At 31.2% G+C, this 25,493-nt stretch overlaps 1 protein-coding gene across 2 annotated transcripts; it reads left to right on the forward strand.

Moving 5' to 3' along the window:
• The first annotated feature begins 903 nt into the window (after positions 1 to 903).
• LOC148281649 (heparan-alpha-glucosaminide N-acetyltransferase-like) lies at positions 904 to 20,591 on the forward strand. Of its 2 annotated transcripts, XM_088226388.1 has the most exons (11): positions 904 to 1,051; positions 5,995 to 6,184; positions 6,269 to 6,396; positions 6,619 to 6,734; positions 6,822 to 6,978; positions 7,852 to 8,056; positions 8,711 to 8,875; positions 9,808 to 9,929; positions 10,959 to 11,128; positions 11,825 to 12,011; positions 19,809 to 20,591. In XM_088226388.1, the coding sequence occupies exons 2-11, from the start codon at positions 6,044 to 6,046 to the stop codon at positions 20,101 to 20,103; spliced, it is 1,686 nt and encodes a 561-aa protein (XP_088082514.1). In that variant the 5' UTR covers positions 904 to 1,051; positions 5,995 to 6,043; the 3' UTR covers positions 20,104 to 20,591. The 2 variants fall into 2 exon arrangements, with proteins under 2 accessions (XP_088082514.1, XP_088082515.1); XM_088226389.1 differs by lacking the exon at positions 904 to 1,051 and having other exon boundaries at positions 5,965 to 6,184.
• The last annotated feature ends 4,902 nt before the right edge of the window (positions 20,592 to 25,493 follow it).

The raw sequence follows: 25,493 nt of genomic DNA on the forward strand, positions 1-25,493 counted from the left end.
TCCTCATTAGAAAATATAATATCAACATTAACATCTCCCACACGGAATAAAATGTCTGATTCTATTGCGAGAATTCAAAACAAATATTTTCCTATTATAATAAAGTCCAAGAAAAAGGCAAAAAGTGTGGTGAAAGGGAGAAATGCTACCAGCAGTACGATTCTGAGAATTCTCGCGGGGGTAGGGGAAGCGTTGCTAGCAGGTAATTATTACCTATGTGAATTACGTGCCAGCAACGCATTCTCTCTCCCACTCTGAGAGAGTCCTCGTTAGAGCGTTCAGAATACAAGCTCAGGCTTATAAAAAAATTGAACAATATAAAAAAAAAAATTACGTTATTTGCAATTTGTATTTATTAGTTGTTTGTCTTATCAAGGTGGCATTTTCCACTGCCTAATGATGGTTAATCTTTCAAAATCGAAAAGATTAAAAGCTGTTTTGGAGTAGGCATTATTTTTTTTTATTTCTTAATTCAAAGGAGGAAGGAGCCTTTTTTACCTTTTTCTGAATCGTGTTCATTCTGTTCACAAAAAATAATTTAAGTACTCTTCATTTAGAATCACATTTTATTAATTTGGAAATATTTTACTCATCCTGGCAAGACTTGATACAATGCCACCTATGTTTTCGCGCCAATTTTAAAAATGTTATCTCACATTTTTCTAACGAAAACTTATTAATTAAGTTAGTTTGTTTTCCACAACTATCGTCTTATCTGCAATGTTTTAATAGAATAATAGACTAAATCGTGGGTAGCTTATACTGACAACAAATGAGCGGGTTCTTCGCCATTAGAAAAAATGATAAAAACGATAATACCGATATTATTTTTATTGAGTGAGAGTGTGAAAGTAAGTCGAGGTAAGCAACAGGCATTCTACTTCGCTAGTATTGTCTGGCAGGTGCCGATATTGGCAAATTCAACCGTGGCGAGTGAATTATTTAATACAGTTTATTCATTTCCAGCGTTTAGTAATCTGTGCACGCTTTTGCGGGTGTGTTGTGCTTTGTGTCTTGTAATAAAATAAATACCTAAACAGTTCATTTCGAAGTAAGGACATTTCTTTTTTTATACGGCGATGGCGCCTGGACAATTCTGGCCAAAGACCAACTTGTTTGCAATACTAATCACTATTTTATTCATAATATTTGCTACAAATTGTCGGCTTTATTAGCCGTTACACAAAACGAATTACCAAATATATAAACATTATAAAATATCGTTTGTAAATAATATGGAGTTGTATTGATTTTGTTTATGTCTTATAGTTTCGGTATATAAATTTAGTGGGTTTAAAAACTTAATTTGTCAGCCATAATTATTTAACTTGGGTTTAAAATATATTTTTTTGGAAAGTTTTTTTTAATTGTTTCTTGATAAAAAAATAATTGATGTTTGACTCAAATCAAATATTTTTAAAAATTGCTAAAATAAAAAAAACCTACACCTTTACTTTCCTCATACAAAAACGTCTCATTAGACGCATTGTTGCCATGAATTCCAAATATCTAATTCTCGTAATTGTTTGAAACAAAAGATGATATTTTAATGAAAGTTAAGTCTTAAAATATTATTTGCTTTTAACATTTTGTTTGCCTCTGTGTATATGAAAAAAATATCTATACAATATCAAAACTATAATTATTTACTCTTGGCGTAATCAAATTTCTTCGGGGAAAATGATTATACAATTTATCTGTTCGCGAAATAGAACAGGTAATTCCAAAAAAGAAAATTGTGTGGGGATTAAAATAAAATTAAAAACATTACAGTATAACCCAACAGGGAGTTACTTCATATATGCTGCGTGTACTTGTAAAATATTATACTTATTACTTATGTAATGGTTGTAAAAACGTGTTATTTATATTTATGTCGTCAATAAAATATCTCATTCCAATTTATTGTGCGATATCGCCAATTTTCGGCAGTAAACAATAATATTATGGCTCATCTTTTTATTTACAAATGGATGTAGTGTAATTTAATAATGAGTTCTGTGTTGAAATAATCTACTCCATAAAATCACTTATCAATCAAGCGTTTTAGTGCTACACCAGCAATGAATACTATCTCTCTTTTATTATGGAATATATTGATTGTTAGATTAAAAACAGGAATTTGGTTAAATTATCTTTACGCGGTCAATCTACGAATCGAACCCTTTTAGGTGATTTTGAACGGAAAAAATGCTAAGATACCAATATCTCGTATTGTTTCGTATTATACCAACTCCAAACTTCTCAAAAAAATCATTACTAACCCCTTTGTTCAAGATATTATAAAGTATTAGCTTATTACGTGGATTTCGGGGACGATTTTGAATGTGTTTTTCCCTCCTGGGATATTTGGTGCTAAAAAAACATCACTTTTTATTGTGACCTCTTAGCCTAACTCGTTTACATTAAAATTAAATAAGATTTAGGTTATGATCCATATGGTACCGTGGTAGCGTCGCGGGCTTCAACGGAGATCCGAGGTTCACTCCCCACTATACTACAACCTGTTATGTGCCGTAAGAAGTAAGAAGCACTTTGAAACGAGCACCGTATTTTTCGGACCGTAAGACGCACTTTTTTACTCTGAAAATTCAACCAAAAATTGGGATGCGTCTTACGGTCCGATGCGTCTTACACAATACCACGGTTATTTTACGGCTAATCGAAAATGGTGCGCCAAAATTAAAATATATCAGCAAATCGATTCTTCGGAAATATTTATTTCGGAAATATAATAACTGTTTTTTTTTTTTTTAAGTTTAATATTTTTTTTATTTTGACAATTGACAATTTATAAAAAAATAAACAATTTATTTATTTTTTATTTTATTTGTTATTTACATACAATATTACATTTTAGTTATTTTAAAACATTAAAAAAAAAAATTTTTTTTACAGGACTCACCAAGCCAATGAATATGGCTTGTCGGTAAAGATCCTTTACAATTAATCATATGATAGTCCTACATGGTTTTATAATAATAATTACTACTAACTTAGATATAGGGAGCGAAAAAAAGTACATGTAATTTATGCTTTCCAAAAAATATTTAGAAGATGTAAAAAAAAAGCAAAAAATAAGTGAATGATAACGCAATTTTAAGATAAAAAATAAATAAATACAGAACCGGAGTACCAAAATTTTAAACTTTAATAAAGGCACAAAGCATTTTATTAAAAACATTATTTATTAACATATCCATATCTATATATATATCTATATGTAAGTCTATATCTATATATCATCCTCATCCATATTCATACATATTTATACCCGTACATGCACACATACATATATACTTGTACTTATTGTTTTGAAATAAGGAAGTGATATGTATCAGTACAAAATGTTCATACAATCGTGTTGTGATTCTGGGTTGTGTTGTGAACTCAGAAATCAATGGTCCAAATCCCACTCTATCCCAACTGGATACACATGTTCCCAGCACGAGTTATGTACGAATTATAGGAAAAGGACTTAAAATTGAAATATTTTAATAAATAATTAGAACTCGAAAATTTATTTGTTTTTCAATATTAGCTATTAAGTAGGTAGGTAGAAAATATTGCGGGCATGGATATAAAACGCTTTTATAAAAAAATGTACAAAAGAAATGAAATTTATTACGAGATAGAATTATTTATGTAGAAATTAGGAGCCTACTCCTAATAGGATCGTTAACAATAATATTTTGAGTATGTCCAAATGCTTGTATGCAGTTGCAATGAATTACAATGTTAACATTATTTTACTTACATAATTTATTTACATAACATGTAGATGCCATTAAATAATATGTATCGCTGCATCATAAAACATTATCCTATCTCTATGACCCTCAATTGGATACGTATTATTGAAAAAAAATCTAGCATGGTTTTAGTTACGCCCGTATTTGATTGCGATTAATTTATGCAGGTGACATTTTGATTTAAAACAGATGCAGTAGGCCAATGTCGCTCCGTAACAAAACTGTTTCTCAATGGATCGCCCACCCTACCAACGCACAATGGGGCGAACAGCTTATTTTCATACTAAAATTCAATAACTTTGAAACCAATGAGAATATTGACAAAAAATTTGAAGAAAGTATTACTCAATCTATATAAATTCATTATCCATATCTATGATTTTATTCATGGGATGAATAGTTATAGGTCAGCAAAAATACACTTTTTAGAAAAAAAAAAGTTTTTTTATGCAACGGATTAATGCTTATAAAATACGTTGCATTATAAAATAATAATCAGTATTTAAAATGTCACTTTCATGAGTATTTTTTTACAAAGGTGTTTTTTAAATAGCATATATCTATTTCCAAAACTACCCTTACACAGGTCTTGATTTTTAAAACTTCGTGATAGTGATTTTTTTTGCGTAAAAAATATATTTCACGGGGTTTATAATTTTTCGGTTTCCATATACTTTGTCGTCAATTTTTAGTTTATAATCTCTGTGATTATTTGCTAATTGCTTGTGCATTTTGTTTATCTAATGTTGGGTAGGTAGGAAGAAATTGCCTTAAGGCAATATGCCCGCCCTTATATGTGTATATATTGTATATAAAGTGTCAAATAAATAAAATAAATAAATATGCATTTAACTATTCTAGTTGTAATCCAAGGTTTGATATGAAGATTTTTGTGTGGCCTTTTTTTACTAGTTTAGAGGTATGCAATTCTAATTATTTATGAATTGTTTTAATAAATAACTCCATCGCTATGTTAACATCTCGTTCGTTTAATATTTCAGTCCAAGTTGTATTATTAAAACTTAGGTATAATTAGTCGTAATTAATTGTATTAGTTTGATAATATTGGTTTGTAAAATTGTGTGAAATCTCTTGATAAGTTTATCTTTTACTCCCGTTATATTTTCACTACGTGTGTAATTAGAAAAAACCTTCTTGCAGTATTCCCATTGTTGGAATTACCACTTCATTGACGAGGTTTGTCAATAATTATTTTTAGCTTATCTCTGAATTTTTTTAGACTTATTTTTTCTTTATTTGTTTTTGGTTTCTGTTTTCCTCGCTCCAAAAGGATAGTTTTTTTAATTCTAAATTATAAAACATACGCAAAATACTTTCCATAAATCTGATCCAGCAGTGTAATGTTGAAATCCCGAATATGTTTGCTTTTTATCTGTCTTTTTAGTTCTAGCGAGTTCCATATTATCCATTTCAGTAGGTTTTGTTAGACATATTATAAATCCTGATGAAGATGGAGTGTCTGTCAAAACTTGTGTAACTGTATCGGACATCACCGCTCGTATAGCGAAAAAATGTGGAATGCGGCGGCAAGTGCCGATCATTAAAAACAACATCAAGCGTAGCGGCCCTTGTTGGGGCTCATAGACGGAGGTGGTTGCTGCACAAGGGAAAATGTTCGACTGAGCACCTAGTAGTCCCAATTTTGTAATCTAATAAGCTGCCTTTCTAATAAAGACGGTTAATTATGTCAGAATATCGAGACTCTAGCCACAAACATGTATAGGATTGGGAGGTACTAGGCCTCACTAAATCCCACTACAACGTGTGTCGCCTTTTTAATCAGTATAAAAGATCTTTTTCCCTGTTATTTATGCAGTAATTAAGACACGAGGATGATGCCTACATATTAACTTTTATGTGATATATATATACTGAGGGTGTTATTTGACTTCAAAGTAATAATGTAAAAATAAATAATAATTTCACCTAAAATTACTTAATAAACAATTATTTAAAAACATCCAACTTTAAGGCGTCATAAATAATTAATGGTGCAATATACAAAGTAGTAAATTTTTCAATAAAAAGATTATGGTTTTAGCATTATGAATCAATGTTTATTTCAATTTTACCATATATTTGACAAAATTGAATTTTAGCACGATTCTGGTTCGGGCGCCCGATAGTGCAACGCTAATATTACAGTATTATGTATGGTTATGTATCTTTCCTTATTCCTAATTATTGATTACATAATTTAATATAATATTTTCTTAAACAGGTCTAGAAGTCGGCAAATTCTTGACACTGCTGAATCATATTGCGTCACAATGAGTTGGATTGAAAATCCCGATGCTGATATATTCAACGGATTGAATCTCACAGAATTACAAATTGACGAAGCGTATCTAAGACTGAATAACACGGGACAAGAATCGTGGATTTACTCTTTGTCTAGTCAGTGCCACAATGTTAGTAAAAAGAATGAATATAGTCAGGAAACTTATGTTTAAAATAGTCGGATATCATTGTTAACCATTTTATTATATTTTTAGTGCCCTTACACAAAATTTGGCCATATAAAATCTTCAGGTGAAACTATTAAAATCAGCACGGTATACAATGAATTATGGAGAATATTTACAAAGGATTTAGGATATTCAGTTGGCCAGGAAATAAAAAGGTGTGTTTTTTTTTTGTCAATAACTTGTGCTGGAAAAACAGAAATCGGGGGAGGTTAGGTGGAATTTGGATCTATAAAAATTAGTGATGTTGTTATTGTTTTGATTATCTTTTTGGCAATGATGAGATTTTTTTATAATTATTTAAATTAGAGTATTTTTAGTATGGAAGTATTTTACTGAAATCTTACGAGATTTTTCAAAATTTAAATGTCTTATTTCAGCAATGTTTTGTGTGATATTGAACCTGATGTCGGTGAATTTGGCGTATATAATCTTAAAATTGAAAATACTACGTGCAGCTTATTGGAAGAAAAACAACCCGTCAACATTTATTTACGTAAGTACCAAAATTATAATACTATACAATAATGTATACAATAATATAATCGAAATAACGATATGTATTTGTTTTTTTATGTTTTAGCGCTCGCGATACTTTTTTTCATTATATTTGGTCTGATTGTGATTTGGAGGACAATGCTACTTGCAAAGGAAAAAATATTTAAAAGAACTTCGGAAACAGAAAGCACTAAAAACCAAGCAATAAAAAAACGTGTAAAATCATTGGACACATTCAGAGGGTAACATTTTTTAAAAATGTTTTTGTAGAAAGGCGAGTACGAGTACCTACAAACAATTATTTTTTTATAATAATATTTTGTAAACTCGAATCAGATTGTAAATTTAATTTTTGTTTTTTTATAACAACAATCATAATATAGGTACATAATATATGAAAGAGGGAAGGGAATTCTTCACTGACTGAGATATTGATTGGACATGATCAATTCGCCGAAATGATTACAAAACTTTTTGAAATCCTTGAAATTATTTTTGGAAGCTACCAGATCGGTTTATCCAACAGGACCTATAACAGGGGCACGGGTAGTAGCGAAAAGCTCCATTCGGTAATCATAGAGAGGGGGAAAGGGACAAGATCACAGGATGTGTTCAGAAGACTGATTAGGACTTTTCTCTTCTTTGACATAAAAAATTCATTAATTAAATTTTTTTTTCGTTGTTGGCGTTCCATTAATTAACATTATACATTAAAATCAAGGGTTTCCGTCAGCATTTTTTTTGTATTCTCATTTACACTACTGACAATAAACCACCGACTTTATTGATCGTAGTACAATAAATTTTATCCCCGACAAACACACAGTAACACGAAGAACATGTTTTAAAACTCGCAGCTTTTAAAATCTGCGATCAATCTATTGATTATAAATTAATCAAAAATATGAATTAAAAAAAGAAATCGATTTGCAGCGTGCATTAACTTTAATGGTTACAAATAAAATTATACTGCAAAATTATTTATACCGATCAACCTAACGTTGCAACTTAACAAGTACTTGTAACTTTATAACATTTATGCAAAATTTTCATCCTTGTTTTCCTGGTGCTGAGAAAGCTACGTATTATCCTAGTTTATTTTTCATTTCCTTTAGTTTGAGTATTGTGGTGATGATCTTCGTGAATGCCGGAGCCGGTAGATACTGGTGGTTAGAACACGCCACGTGGAATGGCCTCACAGTGGGAGACCTGGTCTTCCCCTTCTTCCTGTGGATTATGGGAGTCTGTATTCCCATTTCTGTCAGGTCCATCGTCAATAAAGGCCTCCCCAAGTCTAAGGCGCTCGTCGATATATTCAGAGTAAGAAAAAGTTATAATTGTAGACGTAAATCCGGCTCTATAATAACATTATTCACACGGCTTTTATTAACTGAGTCGATAGGCCATAAATAGTTTTGGTCTTACTTTTAGCCAGCACTTACAAATTTATGTTACAATAATGCTGAAATCGTGACGTTGAAACCACAGAAAGAGGACTATGCGTCATCAGATCAGATTAAACTTGTCACGAGGGGTGATACGAATATCATTCATGGTGAGAAAGATTGTGCCATTGTAAAAAAAACTAAGAAGGACACCGCAAACATTATCGAAGGGAATGGAAAGTCTGATGATGTATGTTAATAGTTCAGCTTCTCTTGATGGTTTTTCCGTAGTTTCCTTGTCACTCAAGGAAATGCGAAGCAGTTAGATAAGACCACGGCCAATTATTATCACGCCAGATCCGTGCAGAATATTATATAGCCTTTATAACAGTAACTTTTGTAAACTATGCGCAACAAAAACAAAAAAGAAAGCGTAACTCCCATTTAAAAAAAGGGGAGAATAAGCCATCAAAGCACGATGAAAAGTTTTCGTAAGAAGATTTATAGCTCAACAATTTAGTAAATAACGTCCCAAATAATTAACATTTTTTCTGTTTTGTCTCGAGTGTAACTATTTTTTTCATTCCAGAGATCGGCTACGCTTTTCTTGTTGGGGTTTTGTCTAGGAACCGCGTTTGGTCCACCCTTTGAGCGAATTAGGGTGTTTGGGGTCCTGCAGAGATTCGGAGTGTGCTACTGGGTTGTTGGTTCTATTGCTGTTATATTTGGCAAGAAATTAAAACAGGAACCAATGGTGAAAGTTTATGATTTTACATTTATTAAAATCGCCATACATTTTCTCTCTATTTCTTTGGGTAAACCTATATAGAATATGGATACCTATTTCAAATTATTAAACCCCATTTGAAATTCATTTTAAGAATTTGAGCTCACGGGTAAATTACAAAAGTAGCAAAAGCATAATAATATCCGTTGATAGTAATTAGAAAACAACATAATATATGTACGAACTAAAACAGTGTACTGCTATTATATTTCTATATAAGTTCTGTCGAATGAGGTACTATTTTATTTGTATTATATAAATAGTTTTGCCTATATTTTCATACGTTTTTGTTATAATTTTATCACCCTATGTAATTTACATCGTCTTTGAAAATGCTTATTGAGCGTATACAGGATGTTCTTTAAACCCTGTCACATCCGAAACCACGATGATCAGTATGAGCAAGAAGACATATTGGCACATTCAAATATATTTTTTAGAACGTATGAAATTTACAAAAAAAAAAATTAAAAAAAACAAATGGTTGCTTACATCTGCAGGGGAGAAACGAGGAGGGGGGGAGGGGGAGTCTGGTACACTGTCGACTGCGCTGCCTCACCCCCACGCTTCTCCCCTGCAGAAGTAAGCAACTATTTGTTTTTTGCTATATTTTATTTTTATAAATTTTCTTCGTTCTGAACATTTTCAAAAATATGCTTATATGTCTTCTTGCCCATACTGATCATCATGGTTTCGGATGTGAATTCTTAAATTAAAATAAGTGTACAAATAAGAACCTAAAAATTACGCTGTACCGCAAATAAAATGTAAAACTGAATTTTACAAAAAATCATAGCACATTATAAGTAAATATACACTAACTTATAAAGTAAAATATAGTGTATAAAGAAAAAAAACATGTTAAAATATAATTATAATGTTTAAATAAATGATTTCAGGGAAAATGGGCTAAAATGTTTATTGACATTACTGAATTGGGATTTCAATGGCTAATAATGTTATTATTAGTGTTGATTCACTTATTGGTCGTATTTTTGGCTCCAGTTCCTGGCTGTCCAACGTAAGTATTACTAAATTTATTAAATTTCGCCTGAGAATATTGGTTTTTAAAATTCTCCAATCAAATCCAATCAGAAAATTCTCCAATCGTCTTACTACACCGGCTCGGAAACTAGTATAGAGAAATTGATATGTTTCTTTTTCATTGTCAGTTTTCACATCAAAAATTTTTACGGCGATGAAATCAAAATAACTTACATTTTTCGAATGCTGTAAAAATCGCTGACTTTTTGTATTTTCTTACCTCCACGTGAATAATACCTACTGTTGACTATTATTTTTTTGCCTAAAACTTAGATAATTTTTGAAAGTATTTAATTATGTAACTACCTACTTTTATGCAATATTTCACCTTTTTTTTACAACATTTTTTAAACTTTTATTTTTGAAGAAGTATATCTATAAATCATCATGTAATTCAATACTTTTCTTTAAATTTTTTTTTATGGATACATATTTATTAGACCTACAATGAAACGCTTGTATTGTAATTTTGTACCTATCATGTAAAAGCCCTCTGGGCGTATATAATAAATAAAATTAAAAAATAAAATTAGGTTACCTTATTTCGTGGTTGTATGAACGGTTTTCCTCATATTTACGGAAAGGTGCGTTTAGAAAAAACGCACTAAAACTTAAATACAATAATGACGTGTAAATTTGTGATTATATAACCACGCGTTGTGTCCCGGTCCCGTGTTTTCACGTGGTTTATCAGCTGTCTAAAAAAGTAAAGTCCGGGATACAAAGCACAAAAAAAGGAGTGAGACCCTGTATATGTGCGAACATTACAATGTGGCACTCCATAAAGGCCTATGTTGGCAAAACTTGCATACAACAATGAGTTATCAAATTGTTTCAAATAAATACGAAAAGTTTTAATTGATTTAACACAGTATTTTCATAATTATAACACTTTTAAGAAAGCCTTCACAAAGCATGAAATTTCACAAAAATGGGCCGGGCACAGGGTAAATTCTATGTGTATTCGGCCGGTGCTCAAAGTGTTAAACAATTTTTATTTTTCAAGTGGCTATATTGGAGCTGGAGGTAAACAGGATAATTGGGCAAATAAAGATTGCATCGGGGGAGTAACTAAATATATCGACGTACAAGTTTTGGGAGAAAACCACATCTATCAAAATCCCACTGCCAAAGTAATCTACGAATCAAGCGCTTTCGATCCAGAATCCATTTTCGGTAAGACAATATTAAAATTTCAAACATTTAAAATGGCGTTTATTTTATTCTTCTTCGGTCTATAGTCGTCCACTCCTAAGCGTAGCCCTCCTGCATCCTCCTCCACGCCAAACGGTCTAGGACTGTTTCCGCATGCCTAGCAATTCCGTCAATTTCGAATCTGGGTTCTTCCGGGTTTTCTAGTAGTTGTCCGAGGGTGCCAGCATAAAGGAGGGGTTTCGCCAATCTATCGTCTGAGCTGCGAGTAACGTGACCGCCCAACGACATTCAATGTTGCAACTCTTTCAATAATGTTTAGCACTTCTGTTTTGGTTCTTGTGATCTCATTTGGTTATATGTGACCCTCGGTTTATACGCACTTTTGTTGGAAAGCGTGATGATCTTGAACTCTCAATTATAAACGCTTCTGTTTTAAAAAATACCCACTTCAAAGCGATTATAAACTCCAATAAATCCCAATTCAAGCAAAAAATGCTCGCTTCAACATAATTTTTACATGACTTTTGACAATTACCAAGACGGTATACTTAACAATAGTCTTTATTTATCTACTGATATACAAGGCCGCTCTCGATCGTACACTCAGAAAGATAGTATAACAGATGGAATGGATAAAAAATCATTAAGTATCACATTTTCGTAAGAACTAGATGTCACCATAACCATTTTTGTTTTGTTATGAGTAAATCATTTTAGGCTGTCTGCTGTCCATTGTCCATGTGTTCTTTGGGCTCCAAGCTGGAAACACTCTGCTCCATTTCAAGAAGTGGAAACCGCTCATCATCAGGTGGATCCTGTGGGCCACGGTGACCGCTCTACTGGGCGCATTATTGTGCAACTTCTCCAGAGAAGATGGAGTTATTCCAGTCAACAAGAACTTGTGGTAAATTTTGCAATTCGATTATTATTGAATTATTAGTTTATGTATTTAATTAAGAGATATATTTTGTGTTTGATTTATAATGTGCGAATTATTTTATTTTTATTTTATGCATTTTAAAATAATGACATTTTATTACTAGAAATTCTCAAAAACTCATGCATCGTAAAATAATCAACGTTAATATATGTCGCCGCCAAATAGTAAAATCAACCACTCAATCGGACGGCTAGGCGGTTGTTGAACTGTTGGCGTTAAATTAAACGGCTAACGGACGCTTAGCCAAAATGTTGAAAGCAACGTTTAACGAAAGGGTTGAACGTCGCTTAGCTTATTTCGTTTTAATATTTGATAACAACAATAATAATCGTTTTATTATTTAATTTATTTTGCTATATGAAGTTAGGATAGGTTGCGTTAAATTTAATAATAAAAAAAAATAGTTTTTTACTTAACTATAATTTTTACTTAACTATATTTACAACCTATCCTTACCTCACCCGGCGGCTTTTCGTTCAGCCATTTCAGCGTGTTGAACGTTGAGCTATCTTGGTTCGAACGTCCTTGCCATTCAATTGAATGCTGGCATTTAATGAACAGCCTAGCCAACTGAGCGGATGATTTATCAATTTGGCGGCGACATATATATCATATCTTTCATAATCTTAAAAAGATTTTCATCTTTATTATTAAAATACACTTAAAACATGCGAGTGGTTTAAAAAACATTTTTTTTTAATATTCTTAGTTAAAGGTACACATATCATGTAAAATGTTCCGCATTCGTCTTTTTGAATATTTAATTTTCAATCTTAGAACAAAAATATAAATTAACCCTTATACTGCTAAACAACGATATATCGTTGTTGTTAATCCCTATCATAAAGTTCTAACTAGACTGATGCTGACGTCATAATCCCCAAAAGGGTAAATGAATTCGGGAACTGCTTGTTGCACTTAACCGTCAGTGGTATAAAACATTTTCAAAACATAAAAATTACTATTCGACGGGTTATTATTTAGTTTCGTACCTCTTTCAGGCCTACGGAAAATTTAATACAAAAAATATTTTCTTACGCACAGTAAAAATTTAAGCATTAAATTGTGCAGCAAAGTTTCTTGAAAATGAATAAAAAATAATTAAAAATATTTTAATGAAAACGAACAACTATGAACGACGTCACTTGTTCATATGAATCAATTAATGATAAGGGGGTTGTTTAAGATTTCCGGTTTGCTAATCGTCAATGGACCAATCAACTAACTGAGAAGAAGCGGAAGAGACCTTGTGACGTCACACGTGGATTAATGTCAGAAATACAAAATTTTAAAAGATCGTAGCGCTGATAATACGATACATAAAATTTTTTAAAAAAAGCTTTGTCTATTAACATTTTTTTTTTTAAACCACTAAACATCCTCATTATAAATTTACTTATGATATTTAAATTCGCAGTGCTTTTAAGAAAAGAGAAACGAATAAACACAGGAAACTTCTAGCTAGTCGGGACCTGAAACAGTGAACTTTTTTACATTCCAGAAACAGTGAAATAAAAAATAAATCAATGTTAAAAGTAAGATTTTTAATCACTTATATGACATTTGAGGAAAATAATTATATTCGGTGTTTTCCCCGCTATTAAACCCGATTCAGTGATTACGAAAATATTGATGTACTTCCGTAATGAATAACTAATTGAATACTTTACCTTTAATATAAAAACTCTTATCTAGCTCTATCACCGGAAAACCCCATAATTAAGAATATAAACAAATAAGTAAAGAGTCATAAAACATAAAAATAATTCACCATGGAACCTAATGATTGTCAATTAGGACGTTTGAATATTTAAAAAATCATTTGTTAATTCATTATAATGGGTACCCACAGTAATGGGAAATCAAAATGTTTTAGCTGTTCATTAGGTAGTAATTATTACTCTACTAGCAAAACGTAATTATTACTATACAAACTCTATTCTACAAACAAAACGTAAATGAGGTATATCAGCTCGATATTGATCCAAAAATACTTCAGAAAAAGCTTCTTCGATTTCGTGATCTTCGTAAGAGTCATATTATTAATTATTATCACTATCACTTAAAAAATATCGTTATTGTCTAATTCACTTTCGGAATAGGTTCAGCTGCTAAGCCTCCGAGTTTCTCGGCGAGGTACTATTATTTCTTTATCACTTTCACTATCCGTTATCATTTTGAATGATATATTTTGTAAATTTATTCATAATAAAAAGGACGCTTTGCAGAGTTAAATTGTTAGTTAGAGTGACAAAGTAAGATTAAAAAAATATATAAATGTAAAAAATATGTAATTTACCTCAGCTGTTTGTCATTTCGGCAACTGTTGTCTATCTCGCTCAATCCATTATGCGTGAACTAGCTATTAGTGAAACGGAATATTTTTCTTAGAAGAGATATCAATTTGTGAGACAGTTGTATAAAAACATTATTTTTTAAAATTAAAATTATATTACAACAACTACCAAGAAATAATATCACTTCTTAGTACATTTACCGGTTACCTTTAAGTTTCAATCTAAATAACTCCCTACAAACATTTGGACATACTCAAAATATTGTTGATTAAAATAACTTGCATAAAAATAGTATTTTTAGGAATGCCTAGGAGGATAAATTATTTTACCTCCTAGGTAATGACCTAGGAGGTAAAATAATTTATCCAGATGAAACTCACCGACATCAATAAAGGCTTCAGCTCTTTTAGTTTGCAAAAGTCAACAGATGGAAGAGTTGAGGTAATGTAAAAATAATCATGAATGTGGATGTGTAAACATACCCAGAATAGTGAATATTTCGCAGTGTGTAAAGTGGTCATTTGAACCAGCCTATGACAGATTTTAAGTCCTGTAAATGCCTAGACTTCCATATTCCCTTGGCAAAAATGTTTTCCCTCTCTATTGCAACAAATGTCAAGATATATTTTACTTAATTTTTGTTTAGCATGCATTGATGGAAGTGGTAGGTTTGATAATATATAACAGAGCACTTTGCCCCGCAATCAACAAAAAAACTATCATAATTATTTCGTTTCAATAATAACAATGCGCCTTGAGATTGCAGTACGAGATCAGTTTTGTTTGTTTTTATTTTCAATTTAGAAAGGGTTTACAACCGCTGTACGAAAATTGTCTATTTGCGGTACGAATTTTCTATCTTGCTCACTCCATTGGGTTTGAATTAGATATTTATGGAATGGAAGATTTTTCTTGGAATTGCTATTAATTGATAAAACAGTAGTGTGTTTGGAAAACAACGTATTCGATAAAATATTTTTGAAATGTATAAATAAGAGGATTTCTGATTAGATTCTTGAAAAACTGCGTAGCAGCGTAAGGGTTAACCCTTACGCTGCTACGCAGTTTTTCAAGAATCTAATCAGAAATCCTCTTATTTATACATTTCAAAAATATTTTATCGAATACGTTGTTTTCCAAACACACTACTGTTTTATCAATTAATAGCAATTCCAAGAAAAATCTTTCATTTCATAAATATCTAGTTTAAACCCAATGGAGTGAGCAAGATAGAAAATTCGTGCCGCAAATAGACAATTTTCGTACAGCGGTTGTAAACCCTTTCTAAATTGAAAATAAAAACAAACAAAACTGATCTCGTACTGCAATCTCAAGGCGCATTGTTATTATTGAAACGAAATAATTATGATAGTTTTTTTGTTGATTGCGGGGCAAAGTGCTCTGTTATATATTATCAAACCTACCACTTCCATAAATGCATGCTAAACAAAAATTGAGTAAAATATATCTTGAAATTTGTTGCAACAGAGAGGGAAAACATTTTTGCCAAGGGAATATGGAAGTCTAGGCATTTACAGGACTTATGATCTGTCATTGGCTGGTTCAAATGACCACTTTACACACTGCGAAATATTCACTATTCTGGGTATGTTTACACATGCACATTCATGGTTATTTTTACATTACCTCAACTCTTCCATCTGTTGACTTTTGCAAACTAAAAGAGCTGAAACCTTTATTGATGTCGGTGAGTTTCATCTGGATAAATTATTTTACCTCCTAGGTAATGCCTAAAAATACTTTAAATTTTTTATGCAAGTTATTTTAATCAACAATATTTTGAGTATGTCCAAATGTTTGTAGGGAGTTATTTAGATTGAAACTTAAAGGTAACCGGTAAATGTACTAAGTGATATTATTTCTTGGTAGTTGTCATAATATAATTTTAATTAAAAAAAATAATGTTTTTGTACAACTGTCTCACAAATTGATATCTCTTCAAAGAAAAATATTCCGTTTCACTAATAGCTAGTTCACGCATAATGGATTGAGCGAGATAGACAACAGTTGCCGAAATTTCAAACAGCTGAGGTAAATTACATAATTTTTACATTTATTTATATATTTTTAATCTTACTTTGTTACTTTAACTAACAATTTAACTCTGCAAAGCGTCCTTTTTATTATGAATAAATTTACAAAATATATCATTCAAAATGATAACGGATAGTAAAAGTGATAAAGAAATAATAGTATCTCGCCGAGAAACTCAGAGGCTTAGCAGCTGAACCTATTCCGAAAGTGAATTAAACAATAATGATATTTTTTTAAGTGATAGTGATAATAATTTATAATATGACTCTTACGAAGAGCACGAAATCGAAGAAGCTTTTTCTGAAGTATTTTTGGATCAATATCGAGCTGATATACTTCATTTACGTTTTCTTTGTAGAATAGTTTGTAGAATAGAGTTTGTATAGTAATAATTACGTTTTGTTAGTAATAATTACTACCTAATGAACAGCTTAAACATTTTGATTTCCCATTACTGTGGGTACCCATTATAATAAATTAACAAATGATTTTTTTAATATTCAAACGTCCTAATTGACAATCATTAGGTTCCATGGTGAATTATTTTTATGTTTTATGGCTCTTTACTTATTTGTTTATATTCTTAATTATGGGGTTTTCCGGTGATATAGGGACCTCACAAGATAATAATTTTTATATTAAAGGTAAAGTATTCAATTAGTTATTCATTACGGAAGTACATCAATATTTTCGTAATCACTGAATCGGGTTTAATAGCGGGGAAAACACCGAATATAATTATTTTCCTCAGATGTCATATAAGTGATAAAAAATCTTACTATTAACATTGATTTATTTTTTATTTCACTGTTTCTGGAATGTAAAAAAGTTCACTGTTTCAGGTCCCGACTAGCTAGAAGTTTTCTGTGTTTAGTCGTTTCTCTTTTCTCAAAAGCACTGTGAATTTAAACATCATAAGTAAATTTATAATGAGGATGTTTAGTGGTTTAAAAAAAATTAATTGTTAATAGACGAAGCTTTTTTTTTTCAATTTTTATGTATCGTATTATCAGCGCTACGATCTTTTAAAGTTTTGTATTTCTGACATTAATCCACGTGTGACATCGCAAGGTCTCTTCCGCTTCTTCTCGGTTAGTTCTGTTGATTGGTTTATTGACGATTAGCAAACCTGAAATCTTAAACAACCCTCTTATCATTGGTTGATTCATATGAACAAGTGACGTCGTTTAAAGTTGTTGGTTTTCATTAAAATATTTTAAATTATTTTTTATTCATTTTTAAGAAACTTTGCTGTACAATTTAATGCTTAAATTTTTACTGCGCGTAAGAAAATATTTTTTGTATTAAATTTTCCGTAGGCCTGAAATAAGTACGAAACTAAATAATAACCCGTCGAATAAGTAATTTTTATGTTTTGAAAATGTTTTATACCACTGACGGTTAAGTGCAACAAGCAGTTCCCGAATTCATTTACCCTTTTGGGGATTATGACGTCAGCATCAGTCTAGTTAGAACTTTATGATAGGGATTAACAACAACGATATATCGTTGTTTAGCAGTATAAGGGTTAATGCCAAATTTGTATTGATTTTTTTTATTATTATTTGGAAGGGCAGTATTAGTTCAATGCCTAATGAGCAAAAAGTATTATTTGATCGAGGGGATGATATAAAATTTTAACTTAAATGGATAATCATCGATTTTTTTGTCACTGTATAATTGCATACATGTCTAATTGAATAAATTGATCACCATCAAATGAGAAGTATTTTTAAGCTCGACTCTTATTTACGTCATTATTTAATACAAATACATAATTAAACGTGTCATAAGATATAAATCGCAGATTTTAATCAGTTTACTTTATAAATAAAACGTTTTTTATTGAAAACATGTGTAAATTATTTTATCTGGTATTGAATCAAATTACTTAGTATTATTTGCATTTTTTAAAAGAAAATTTTTCAATTAATAGATACTATTTTATTTGAAGCGTTCAAACTGATAAAAAAAATAACAAAAATACAGTTGCCTTAAAAATAATTTGGTTTATTTGGTTAATACTGAGGCGAATCCACCCAAAACGTCTGCAATTTACAAAGTCACTTTGGGTCGATTCCAAAAGATCTCGAACGAATAATTATTTATTTATTTATTTATTTATTTATTTATTTATTTATTTATTTATTTATTTATTTATTTATTTATTTATTTATTTATTTATTTATTAATTTATTTATTTATTTATCTATTTATCTATTTATCTATCTATCTATCTATCTATCTATCTATCTATCTATCTATTTATCTATTTATTTATTTATCTATTTATCTATTTATCTATTTATCTATTTATCTATTTATCTACTTATCTATTTATCTATTTATCTATTTATCTATTTATCTATTTATCTATTTATCTATTTATCTATTTATCTATTTATATATTTATCTATTTATTTATTTATTTATTTATTTATTTATTTATTTATTTATTTATTTATTTATTTATTTATTTATTTATTTATTTATTTATTTATTTATTTATTTATTTATTTATTTATTTATTAATTTATTTATTTATTTATTTATTTATTTTGGCACCACAACAGGCCAGGAGGCCCAATTACAGTAGTGAATTATATCACAGAATACCCAGGCTTGAGAAAAATCACATTTTAATTTTTGTGTTCTCACCGGAAATCGAACCCGGAACCTTTCGTGTGAGTCAAGCGTCTTGACCACTACACCACGGAAGCCGATAATGCGTTTTATTTATCATACGAATATGCTACCAGTAGCTCAATCACAAAAAAACTATCGACGCGCTTAAAAACGAACTAAGCATTTGAGCGATCACAATGAACCATCATGAACATGCTTAAGTTATCGCAGTCATAATTCAACGCGTGTGTAATATCAGAGTCAACGCTCGTGTCAGTTTGTTTTTTGTTTTCCTCGTAAATAACTACAGTTCACAGGAAAAAATCGGCGTTTACTATAAAAAATAATACAATATATTGCATTTGCAAAAAAGTAAGGAGTATCTAATACAAAAAAGTGAAAATTAAATTACAATTACTATGGCGACTGCTTTTCTTAACATTTGGCTTACCAACCGTCGGCTAAATGCAATAAATAGCACGATAAATAAAAAATAAATAATTGAAAATACCAGTTTTGGAATATTTTCCATATTTACACCGTTGAAATTCAAATATGTGATCGCGCAGCAGGATTATACGTCGCGAAACGTAAATATTTTGACATTCAATATTAGGTGTTCACAGATGTTCCATGATCGCGAATACGTTAAACAACCATGGTAAGAAATTGTTTTCACGTCTCTTATTAGCATGTCGATAGTTATTTGTGATTGAGCTATTGGACACATAATTGCTACAATACGGGTCCGCCAAATATGCTTATCAACTTTTTTCGTTTCTAGGTCTCTCTCCTTCGTCCTGTTGACAAGCTCCTTCGCCTTCATAATGTTATCCTTCTTCTACATCATTGTAGACGTTTTGGAAGTGTGGGACGGCGCTCCTCTCATCCAGCCAGGAATGAACTCCATCACCATGTACGTGGGCCACTCCATCTGCTCTCAGATGTTTCCGTTCTACTGGTACCTACCTGACGCCAGGACGCACTTCGTGTACTTAATGCAAGCCTTCTCCGGGACGTTCTTCTGGACCTTGATCGCCATCCAGATGGCCAGAAAGAAGATCTATATCTCTGTATAGGAAATCTGCGGTCGGTCTTGAGATGATATTCAATACGAAATCATCAAATCCAGAAGGTCCACAAATATTTATTTTTTGTAGGTACAAAATCAATGCGGATTTGGGGTCCATCATGTGAGGTCTATTTTTTTATAAATAAGAATTATTTATTTATTCAAAACTACAAAGAATCAGTATTTTGGTGGACTTATTGCTAAAAGCAATATCTTCCAGCCAACCAAAAAACAGACTGATCAAAATAAGAGATTGGTCAAAATGTTGATCTAAAAAACCATAAATATGTATCAAAAGATACATACATATGTTAAAATAAAATAAAAAATAACCTAATTAATTCAAAATAACAGCTGTTTTTTTAATTGGGAGATAAGGCTTGCACATATTAACATTGATAAAAAATAAATTAAAAGTACATTATGTTTTACATGATGAGGAATGTGGGATCAGATAATGAGTTTGGAAGGAGACAGAAAGAGGAACCAAGAAAAGAACAAGGGATAAAAAATACATTTGCAAAAAAAAAACAGTATAAACTCAGGGAATGCAGGATTCTGGGGATATAAAATAATGTTTCAGGCGTTTCTTGTAGGTGGCTGGAGAAGATGCATTTTTTATATGAAAAGGTAGCTCATTCCAAAGTCTAGCATCTTGGACGGAAAAGGAATAGCTTAAAAATGAGGTGCTATGTCGAGGAATGGAAAGCGTTCTCTCCTGAGAAGAGCTGATGAAGAGGTGAAGAGATGAGCATTCCTGATAGTTTATTTGTTTATAAATTATTATAAACAAATAAAATATTGTTTTGAGTATATCCTAATGTTTGTAGAAGGCTGGATTTCACTCCCTACAGAGAGGGAAAACATTTTTGAGAAAGTGTGTAAAGTGGCCACATAAACCAGCCAATAGTAAGTCATTAGCCCTGTAAATACCCAGACTATGGTTAAGTGATCACTTTACACATTGTAACATTCACCATTCAGCCTCTGAGTAGGTACCATATTAATCTATTCCGATTCTCTATATATGCTTGGTTTTAATATTACATTCCCATGGGTGATGGTTGACTATAGAGAATGAAAGCATGGATTTCGTACTTTTCATTTTATTTTTGAAATTTTTGATTCGGCAATGTCTATTTTTGTATGATGAGCTTCCATACGTACCTGTACATGTTTTACATCCGTAGCCTCCGTGGTACAGTGGTTAGGACACTTGACTTAAGCACGGAAGGTTCCGGGTTCGATTCCCGGTGAGAATACAAAAAATTGATTTGTGTTGTAATTCACCACTGTAATTGGGCCTCCTGGCCTGTTGTGGTGCAAAAAAAAACTTATGTTTTGTATTTGGTATTTTGATTTTCATATTTAATAAGTGTAGGGCGTTTATTCAAATATACACAAATTTTGATTTACTCTTGTACCTACCGAAATTAAAAGGGGCTAATTTATTTTTTGAAAATAAGTTCCCTTTTTTATTTATTTTTTATTTAAATTTATTTCAACAGAGAGGAAAAAAGTCTGCCAGAATTTGGACATACTAACGTTGTTGAATTAAGCTACTTTTATTTCAGTTTGTAATCATTAAAAATAATAGGCGCAGAATATCCCTTTTAATTATTTTGTGTACCATTAAAATAAAAAGAGAAATAATCAAAATAAAAAAAGTTTTATTAATAGCTATAATTATGCAAAAAACAATACAAATTAAATTAAATATCAGCGTATTTTCCATAAACATGGATGTATGAATATTCATTTTTTTTATTGAATGTGCCGGTGAGTTTGTAGTAAAGGATTTTAGCCCATCAATATGATGCTATATAATATTAATTTTAAACGGTAAAAATTTTAAGCCGTAATTATTTTCATGAAAACTGCAACGAAATGTTTATTCAAAAAAAAGTTTGAATGACTACAATGTTTATAGGGACAACTGCAGAATATTTTTTTTTCAATTATGTATCCTTTGGGGCGTTGATTTTATTATATCAGGGACATTCATCACTAAGTGAGACGCCATGGACATTCATTGCTAAGTTAGATATCAGTGACATTCAGAAACAAGCTTGACATCAGGGCCTCGATTATGATGGGAAGATAAAGACGTCATACCTTGACGGTATAGTTGAAGATAAATTCCCTCTAGCGATTACAAAGACATACTACCGCCCACCCACCTTCAAGTTTTGGGTAGGTACATCGATATGAACCAAGGGGAAGCGTTCGTCGTGGAACACATACCTGCGCTCTAAAATGACAGCTTCAGTATGACGTCATAGTTGAAGATAAAAGTCTCCCGACCGACTATAAAGGTACACTACCGATTCCCCTCACCATCAAGTTTTGGAGTAAGTACGTCGATTTATACCGACGGGTCTAGAACCCCTCGATACGTTTATCTACGCATTAAAAATTTTGTTCTACTAAGCATTTTTTCCTTTCATTATGATTTATTTTTAAAAAATAATTTTTTATTACAGAAGCCTTTTTAAACTATAAATGAGAACTATTTTAATGACGTAAGGAACGCGGCCTAATTGTTTGGGGTCATTCCATTGGCTAGTTTCGATCATATGATGTCGATATGACAAGCAGGTAGAACATACCGAGGTAAGATACAGATAGTACAGAAACTTAACTTCTGTTTCGATATATACAGATGAAGATAACGTTCATAATCGAGGCACTGGGACACACGTTACCAAGTTAACATCAAGGACATTCATTATTTAGCCAGTTGGCATTAGCAAGTGATGTGTCTGTTGAACAATAGGTCTGGGTGACACCAAGTGTTGAAGGGAACGAAATTACTCTCAAAGTTCCATCGGGTGCCGTCTGTAGCGAATTATATAATGTCACCTAAAATAAAACAGTGGGATATCTGTGAAAATATAAATTTTAAATGCTTTACCTAATGTTGTTTCGATTTATATATTTAAAAAAAATATATATTCAGATAACAAACTTGTACCTCAGAGGCAGACGGATGCAAATCCAGAGTTTGATGAAATTACATTTTGATTTTCATATCCAGTTTATGATCATGTCCATTGATTTTAAAGAAACATGTTTTATAATGAATAAACCAATGTATTAAGATACTGAATATACTAATTAATGTTATAAATTATTAGAAATCACTTAGAGAATGTAGATTCTTTGGGCTTGTGTTGAACATTTGACGTTTGGATTTGCATCCGTCTGCCTCTGAGATACAAAAATAAAAATGTACAATCACTACTAAATACAATTTTTATATGAATTAAATACATATATTTACATCAACGTTTCCCTTTACGTAAAAGAAAAAACAATTCTTGTGAACATAATGGGGAGTGACGTCTTACATTAGTTTGTTTATTTTATTTTTAATTATTGATATTTTTAGGATAACATATAAATTACAAAAAAGAATTATAAATGTAACCTTTACTTCTTTCTTTCATATTTTGTATTCCTGACTGCACTAATTTATATTTCGCTATGTCTTTTTTGTAAATAAACGCCATACTTTTATAGCATGTGAGGGATTATATTACAAAAATGGCGCTATATAAGTTATCCATAATAATAATAATAAGCATTGTTTTTGAAACTGATTATACTTGGAACGAAAAAATGTACCGAAGTTTGTAAGTAAAGTCACTTCGATTTTTTAACACAAAATTCAAATATTTTTATCACAAAATTCCAATATTTTTTATAAGATAATTAGTTGGTTTTCTCAAATTCATAGGTACTACCTTTTATGTTACCGTTAAATGAGGAACTTCAGGCCTACGGGAAATTAGATTCAATAAATGATTCCGGTAAAGTTTCATGAAAATGTAGAATTTTTTTTTCAATAAAAACGAACTGTTTTGAACGACGTCACTAGTGCATATGAATCAAACGATGATAAGAGAGTTGGGTAAGCCGGTTTGCTTACCGTCAACGGACCAATCGGCAGAATTGACCGAGAAGAAGCGGAAGAGAACTTGGGACGTCACGCGCGGAATTTCAGAAATACAAAACTTCTTTTTAAAATTGATCTAGTCTTTACAATTTATTTTTTTTGTTTGAATCACTGAACTTCCTCGGTGTATACAAATACATTTTGGGTAGAAAATTCAAGTTTAACTTACTATAACGACATGCATTAGTAAATCTCTTTCAGGCGTGAAGCGTACCTTAACTTCATTATTCGATAAAGATAAGCTCGAATTTATGCCTACAAATACACTACGATGAAAACGAAGGTAAAATTTCTTTTAATGTCATCTAATAGTAAATATTTTAAATCAATAGGAAACTCTCGCAGAGTTTTTCAGTCAAAGAATACAAAAATTGTGATTTTTACCTGTGAAGGTAACTTGCCAGTGTTGACATTAGCAATCCCAGGAAGTTGAACATCCCCCGTGATGGGGTTGTAAGTATTACACCTGGTTTTAGCCAAAATACAGCTAGTCATGTTGGTGTAGTATCGGATGTTATCATTGTCCAACGTGACGTTTACAGCACCCAAGGTTCGCACTTCCCGTGCGCACTGTGCTATCTGAAACAATTCAATCAAGTGCCTAAAATATGAATCAAATGAAAAATGTATAATGATAATCTTTCATGTTGTTTATTTGTTTCTGGTCATTTAAATTTGTTTAGAACATTATCACGAATCTTGACGCCACAACAACTAAGACCAAACACGTCGCGTTTTTCTTGTAACGTATTTATATTAAATTTCTTTTTCTCATTTATGTATGAAAATATTCCATCTCAATATCCATATTGATTTTGAAAATGCAATTAATTATTTTAAATCCATTTCGTTTATTTTTATTGGTATTCGTAGTATGTGATATTTCCCAATTGCCGTAATTATATTATATTTTTAATATTGACAAGAAATTTATGATCCGTACATTATGTAAGGCTGAGACAAGCAATATCGACAAAATCAAGAAAGGAGCTCTGCGCTGGTTTGGACATGTAGAACGAATGGACAGCGAGAGAACGGCTAAGAATATTTACAATGCGAATGTTGATGGATGCAGAAATAGAGAAAGACCGAGAAAGACATGGCATGACCAAATCCAACAAATACTTAAAGATGGACATGTCAAAAGTCGGAATAATCGGCGCGCGTGCATGAGAGGATGTATGAATGTAGAGGAAGCGAGATCTGTATGCCAAGATAGAGTGTTGTGGCGTTCTATCCTCTCTGCCTACCCTTACGGGGAAACAGCGTGATGGTTTGTTTGTTTGTTTTGTTTGACAAGAACTTTTAGCAGTTGCTATTGCGAGTGATTAGCATTTTTATATACCATCATTATTTATGAAATTACTTAATTTCTCGGGAGAAACATGTGCTCATACGCATACTGTTATTTTATTTATTTATTTAACAATATTCTACAT

Source organism: Micrasema longulum, unplaced genomic scaffold (genome assembly GCF_059751315.1).
Source record: "Micrasema longulum isolate JH-2025_06_02 unplaced genomic scaffold, ASM5975131v1 h1tg000428l, whole genome shotgun sequence".
NCBI classification, from domain to species: Eukaryota; Metazoa; Arthropoda; class Insecta; order Trichoptera; family Brachycentridae; genus Micrasema; species Micrasema longulum.

Excerpts from the sequence above, each read along its gene's own strand:
- LOC148281649 (XM_088226388.1), top strand. The coding sequence starts at position 6,044 with ATGAGTTGGATTGAAAATCCCGATGCTGATATATTCAACGGATTGAAT. Across the intron at positions 8,876-9,807 it reads AATTAAAACAGGAACCAATG|GGAAAATGGGCTAAAATGTT; the intron begins GTGAAAGTTTAT and ends AAATGATTTCAG. Across the intron at positions 9,930-10,958 it reads CCAGTTCCTGGCTGTCCAAC|TGGCTATATTGGAGCTGGAG; the intron begins GTAAGTATTACT and ends TTATTTTTCAAG.